At 53.3% G+C, this 6,939-nt stretch overlaps 1 protein-coding gene and 1 pseudogene across 1 annotated transcript in view; both read right to left on the bottom strand.

Annotated features, from left to right (window-relative positions):
* STK11 (serine/threonine kinase 11) overlaps window positions 1–615 on the bottom strand; it is a 23,027-nt gene extending 22,412 nt beyond the window's left edge. Inside the window, exons 1-2 of the mRNA XM_032177262.2 lie at window positions 394–615; window positions 4–236 (exon numbers count right to left, since the gene is read on the bottom strand). Coding sequence (XP_032033153.2) covers window positions 4–236; window positions 394–615 — 455 coding nt within the window. The remainder of the gene's footprint in view (window positions 1–3; window positions 237–393) is intronic.
* Window positions 616–2,630: 2,015 nt separating this feature from the next.
* On the bottom strand, window positions 2,631–3,299 carry LOC116483318 (high mobility group protein B2-like; annotated as a pseudogene).
* Between the last annotated feature and the right edge of the window lie 3,640 nt (window positions 3,300–6,939).

Below are 6,939 nucleotides of genomic sequence, written 5' to 3' on the forward strand. Positions count from 1 at the left end.
GACCCCCGCGGTGGTCGCCGGGGCCCGGCCGGCGCCCCCCTCTCCGCAAACGTCTGCCCGAGCGCGCGCCCCGCCCCGAGTGCCCTCAGCGTCCGGTCCGCGGGGCTGCGCGGCGGCGGGGGCTCCACGGGGCTCCGGGCGGCCGAGGCGGCGCAGGCCGCAGGCTCCGGGCCGGGGGGTTCCCGAAGGTGCGGGGCCCCGGGCGGCGCGTCCCCCTCGCCGCGGCCGCCGCGCGTCTGGAGGAGGCGGAGCGGCGAGGGGGGCCCAGCCCATCCAAGGCCGCAGCAGTAAGTGCCGCCACCCGCACTCCCTTCGCTGCCCCGCGCCTCACTCGCGGGCGCCCCGGGCCGCCTCCCCCTTCCGCGCCCGACACGCCACCGCCATCTTGTTTACCTCCCTCCCCCTCCCTGCGCCGCCGCGGACGCCGCACGCCCGGCCGCAGGGCACGCCTCCTCGCGCGGACGACGTGCCCACCCGTTGGCTAAACCTGCCATCCCCGGCCCTCTGCCCGCCCCGCCGCCGCCAACGATTGGAGCGTTTGGACCCGGCCGGGCGCCCGAGCGGGGATTGGTCGGCGGCTTGGCCCCGCCCGGGGGGTGGATACAGCGCGGTCATTGGCCCGCGGAGACGTCCGTCACGGGCAGGGGGCGGGAAGCAGGCATGGGGAGGCGAGGCCACGGATGTGACCTCGGAGGGGCTGGGGAAGGGGGTCGTAGGTCACAGGTGCCAACGGCCTCCCTGAACGGCCGGGGGGGTGGGCTCAGCTCGGTGTGCGGGAGCCTGGGCTCGCGGACCTGGAAGAAGCGGGGCCACCCCTGCCAGAGCCCCTCCCCCGGATCCCCCTTTGGGGCGAGGTCAAGGGTCAAAAAGTAACCCAAAGTGGCCAATTCCAGTCAAAAATCCTTGTTTTGGGCCACTCTTGGGCCAGGGGAGAGAGAAACGCACAGGGCGGCCTCTGCCCTATCGGAACTCACGGGGGAAGCCTCAGGACAGCGCTGGGACGAGCCCAGCGGGGGCTTCTGGTGAAAAACAAGAGTTGCCAAAATATGGCTTGATAAGATTGAAGATATTGAACCCTCCTGTGCTAGCCCCGTGCTTTCCACCTTTTCCTGCACTAGGGCCAGGTTGTTTTGCTGGAACAAACTATCTTGCTACAACCTCCACCTCCTGGGTTCAAGCGATTCTCCTGCCTCAGCCTCCCCAGTAGCTGGGATTACAGGCGTGGCCACCACGCCCGGCTGATTTTTGTATTTTTAGTAGAGATTACAGGTGCATGTCTGTAATCCCAGCGACTCAGGAGGCGGAGGTTGCGGTGAGCCGAGATCGTGCCATTGCACTCCAGCCTGGGCGACAAGAGCGAAACTCCATCTCAAAAAAAAAAAAAAAAAAGATCTCTCCCAGAAAACTGAAGATAAAGGAACACTCCCCAAGTCAAACTTATTTTGGTATTTCTTTTCTGTACTGATTGCTGGCTCACACCCCAACTTCTTGGGATCTGGAGATACGCTGGATAACTGGCATCGGTAGGTCCCACACCCCTTCAGAGAATTGCAGGACACATGGAAGTGATTCAGGAAATACTTGGTGACCATTACAGAAAGAATCCTTGAAGATGGATTCTCGGCTCAAAGACCACCTCCTCTGGCTCACGCCTGTAATCCCAGCACTTTGGGAGGCCGAGGCGGGCGGATCACGAGGTCAGGAGATCGAGACCATCCTGGCTAACACAGTGAAACCCCGTCTCCACCAAAAATACAAAAAAGTACCCGGGCGAGGTGGCGGGCGCCTTTAGTCCCAGATACTCGGGAGGCTGAAGCAGGAGAATGGCGTGAACCCCGGGGGGCGGAGCCTGCAGTGAGCCGAAATCGCGCCACTGCACTCCAGCCTGGGCGACAGCGAGACTCTGTCTCAAAAAAAAAAAAAAAACGCCTCCTCCTAGAACCCCGCCTAGTCATTCTCTCAAGTGCCTGGACGGAGATGTGCTGTGAGTGTGAACTACACACGGAATTTCTTTTTTTTTTTATATATACATAATTTTATTACAAAATTTTAAAAAATGCAACATCTTAAAAAACGCAAAATGTACTGTTCATACTGATTCCTACAAGTTTGCTGTGCTGCCATACACAATAAATTTTTTAAAAACCATTAAATATTTAGGGACATTAGGCAGGGCGCGGTGGCTCATGCCTGTAATCCCAGTACTTTGAGAGGCCAAGGTGGGCGGATCACGAGGTCAGGAGTTCGAAACCAGCCTGGCCAACATGGTGAAACCCCCGTCTCCACTAAAAATACAAAAATTAGCTGGGCATGGTGGCACATGCCTGTAATCCCAGCTACTCAGGAGGTTGAGGCAGGAGAACTGCCTGAACCAGGACCCGGGAGGCGGAGGTTGCTGTGGGCCGAGATCACGCCATTGCACTCTAGCCTGGGCAACAAGAGCAAAACTCTGTCTCAAAAAAAAAAAAAAAAAAAAGGAAAAGAAAAAAATAGTATTTTCTGTACAGAGAATCTTATGAGCTATACAAAAATCTGTATAGTTTTATACTGAAGCTAATACTGAGCTGCACTTGAATTCACATTCTTAGCAAAACAAGCACACTGCACAGGCATCATTAAACGATAGCCATTTATTCTTCATCTTCACCCTCTTCCTCCTCATCTTCATCTTCTTCCTCCTCCTCCTCCTCCTCATCTTCTGGTTTGTTCTTTGAGCCCTTCTTTCCTGCTTCACTTTTGCCCTTGGCGCGATATGCAGCAATACCCTTTCCATGTCTCTCCTCTAGCTTAACTGCTTTCTGTTCATATGTTTGTTTATCTTTGGCCGACTGCCCAAACCACATTTCACCCAGTTTCTTTGCAGTTTCCACGACAAATAGGCCTGGGTGTCCACTTTTGATCTTTGGGCGATGTTCAGAGCAAAACAGGAAGAAGGCAGATGGTGGCCTTTTAGGAGCATTGCGATCCTTTTTCTTTCCTTTCTTATCCTTTCTTACATTTCAGAGGAATGTAATTTTTAATCTCCCTGTCATAGCGAGCTTTGTCACTTTTTGCCTTATCTTCAAACTTCAACTTCTCCTTTGCAGACGTGGTCTTCCATCTCTCCAAACACCTCTTGGAGAATTCCACGAAATTGATGGAAGAGTCCGGGTGTTTCTTCTTGTGCTCTTCCTGGCAGGTCTGCACGAAGAGGGCATACGAGGACATTTTGCCCCTCGGTTTGTTGGGGTCTCCTTTACCCATGGTGACAGAACAGTGTCCACCTGGTGCGAGCTTTTCCTCAAAGTCCCACAGAGCAGCCGGACCCAACAGAGACGCTTCCCTCCACACTGACTCTCTTTTTTTTTTTGAGACGGAGTCTCGCTCTGTTGCCCAGGCTGGAGTGCAATAGCATGATCTTGGCTCACTGCAACTTCTGCTTCCCAGATTCCAGCAATTCTCCTGTCTCAGCCTCTGGAGTAGCTGGGACTACAGGCATACACCACCATGCCTGGATAATTTTTGTATTTTCAATAGAGACAGGGTTTCACCATATTGTTCAGGCTGCTCTCGAACTCCTAACCTCAGGTGATCCACCTGCCTCAGCCTTCCAAAGTTCTGGGATTACAGGCATGAGGCACCATGCCTGGCCTACACACTGAATTTCCAAAGTTAGAAAAGAAAAAAAATAGGCCTGCCAGACACAGTAGTTCACACCTGTAATCCCAGCACTTTGGGAGGCCAAGGCAGATGGATCACCTGAGGTCAGGAGTTCGAGACCAGTCTGGCCAACATGGTAAAACCCTGCCTCTACTAAAAATACAAAAATTAGCCGGGCGTGGTGGCGGGCACCTATAATCTCAGCTACTTGGGAGGCTAAGGCAGGAGAATTGCTGGAATCTGGGAGGCGGAGGTTGCAGGGAGCTGAGATCTTGCCATTGCACTCCAGCCTGGGCAACAGAGTGAGACTCCATCTCAAAAGAAAAAAAAATGGGCCTGGTATGGCGGCTCCTGTCTGTAATCCCAGCACTTTGGGGGGCCAAGGCAGGCAATCACCTCAGGTCAAGAGTTCAAGACCAGCCTGGGCAACATGGTAAAACCCCTGTATCTACTAAAAATACAAAAACTGGCCAGGCGTCGTGGCGCCCGCCTGTAATCCCAGCTACTCGGGAGGCTGAGGTAAGAGAATCGCTTGAACCTGGGAGGCAGAGGTTGCAGTGAGCCAAGATCGTGCCACTGTACTCCAGCCTGGGTAACACAGCGAGACTCTGTCTCAAAAAAAAAAAAAAAAAAGGCACAAATAAAATATCTCACTGGCCAGACATGGTGGCTCACGCCTGTAATCCCAACACTTTAGGAGGCCGAGGTGGGCTGATCACGAGGTCAGGAGTTCGAGACCATCGTGGCCACCGTGGTGAAACCTGGTCTCTACTAAAAATAAAAAAAATTGGCCGGGCGCGGTGGCTCACGCCTGTAATCCCAGCACTTTGGAAGGCCGAGGCGGGCGGATCACGAGGTCAGGAGATCGAGACCATCCTGGCTAACATGGTGAAACCCCGTCTCTACTAAAAATACAAAAAATTAGCCGGGCGAGGTGGCGGGCGCCTGTAGTCCCAGCTACGTGGGAGGCTGAGGCAGGAGAATGGCGTGAACTCCAGGGGGCGGAGCCTGCAGTGAGCCGAGATTGCGCCACTGCACTCCAGCCTGGGTGAAAGAGCGAGACTCCGTCTCAAAAAAAAAAAAAAAAAATTAGCTGGGCATGGTGGCAGGCACCTGTAGTCCCAGCTACTCGGGAGGCTGAGGCAGGAGAATCGCCTGAACCCAGGAGGCAGAGGTTGCAGTGAGCTGAGATTGTGCCACTGACTCCAGCCTGGGCGACAGAGTGAGATTCTGTCTCAAAAATAAATAAAAATGGCCGGGCGCGGTGGGTCACGCTTGTAATCCCAGCACTTTGGGAGGCCGAGGCGGGCGGATCACGAGGTCAGGAGATCGAGACCACGGTGAAACCCCGTCTCTACTAAAAATACAAAAAATTAGCCGGGCGTGGTGGCGGGCGCCTGTAGTCCCAGCTACTCGGAGAGGCTGAGGCAGGAGAATGGCATGAACCCGGGAGGTGGAGCTTGCAGTGAGCCGAGATTGCGCCACCGCACTCCAGCCTGGGTGACAGAGCAAGACTCCGTCTCAAAAAAAAAAAAAAAAAAAAAAAAAAAAAAAAAAAAAAAAAAAAAAAGAAACCTGTTCACACAAACACGCATGAATTTTCGAAACAGCGTTATTCACAAGAGTCAAAAAGTGAAAATAGGGCCAGGCACGGTGGCTCATGCCTGTAATCCCATCACTTTGGGAGGCCGAGGTGGGCGGATCCCTTGAGGCCAAGAGTTCCAGACCAGCCTGGGCAACATGGTGAAAGCCTGTCTCTACTTAAAAAATACAAAAATTAGCCAGGCATAGTGGTGCACGCCTGTAGTCTCAGCTACTTGGAAGGCTGAGGCAGGAGAATTGCTTGAACCCGGGAAGTGGAGGTTGCAGTGAGATGAGATCGTGCCTCTGCACTCCACCCTGGGCGACAGAGTGAGACTCCATCTCAAAAAAAAACTGAAAATAGACCAGGAGCAGTGGCCCACGCTTGTAGTCCCAGCTACTCGGGAGGCTGAGGCAGTAGGATCAGCAGAGGCTGGGAGTTTGAGGCTGCCGTGAGCTGGGATTATGTCACTACACTCCAGTGTGGGCAACAGAGCAACACCCTGTCTCTACTGAAAAGAAGAAACTAAGGCCGGGCGCAGTGGCTCACGCCTGTAAACCCAGCACTTTGGGAGGCCGAGGCGGGAGGATTGCTTGAGTTCAGGAGGCCGAGACCAGCCTGGGCAACATGGTGAAAACCCATCTCTACAAAAAATACAAAAACTAGGGGCCAGGCGCAGTAGCTCACAGCCTGTAATCCCAGCACTTTGGGAGGCCAAGGCAGGTGGATCACCTGAGGTCAGGAATTGGAGACCAGCCTGGCCAACATGGTGAAACCCCGTCTCTACTAAAAATACAAAATTATCCGGGTGTGGTGGCTGGCGCCTGTAATCCCAGCTACTCGGGAGGCTGAGGCAGGAGAATTGCTTCAACCCAGGAGGCAGAGGTTGTGGTGAGCCAAAGTTGTGCCACTGCACGCCAGTCTGGGCCACAAGAGTGAAATTCTGTCTCAAAATAAATAAATAAATAAATAAATAAAACAATGACCCTGTCATCAAAGATAAGACATGGTTGGGAATGAGATGCACTATTGTATGAATCCCCACCGAACTCATAGATATATACACATTTTTATTTATGTATTTATTTTAGATGTAGTCTCCCTCTATTGTCCAAGCTGGAGTGCAGTGGCACAATCTCAGCTCACTACAACCTCCGCCTCCTGGGTTCAAGCAATTCTTCTGCCTCAGCTTCCGGAGTAGCTGGGATTACAAGTGTGTTCCACCATGCCTGGCTAGTTTTTTTGTATTTTTAGTAGAGATGGGGGTTTCACCATATTGGCCAGGCTGGTCTTGAACTCCTGACCTTGTGATCCGCCCTCCTCGGCCTCCCAAAGTGCTGGGATTACAGGCGTGAGCCACCGTGCCCGGCCTATGATTTTCTTTTTTTGAGACAGAGTCTTGCTCTGTCGCCCAGGCTGAAGGGCAGTGATGCAATCTTGGTTCACTGCAAACTCTGCCTCCCGGGTTCAAGCGATTCTCCTGTCTCAGCCTCCCAAGCAGCTGAGATTACAGGTGCCCACCACCATGCCCGGCTAATTTTTGTATTTTTAGTGAAGACAGAGTTTCACCATGTTGCCCAGGCTGGTCTCAAACTCCTGACATCAAGTGATCCGCCTACCTCAGCCTCCCAAAGAGCTGAGATTACAGGCGTGAGCCACCAAACCTGGCATTGAATTCGTAAATTTGATGACACACTGGATATAAAGAGGCAGAGTGA

This window comes from Hylobates moloch, unplaced genomic scaffold, assembly GCF_009828535.3.
Source record: "Hylobates moloch isolate HMO894 unplaced genomic scaffold, HMol_V3 SCAFFOLD_15, whole genome shotgun sequence".
Classification (NCBI taxonomy): Eukaryota; Metazoa; Chordata; class Mammalia; order Primates; family Hylobatidae; genus Hylobates; species Hylobates moloch.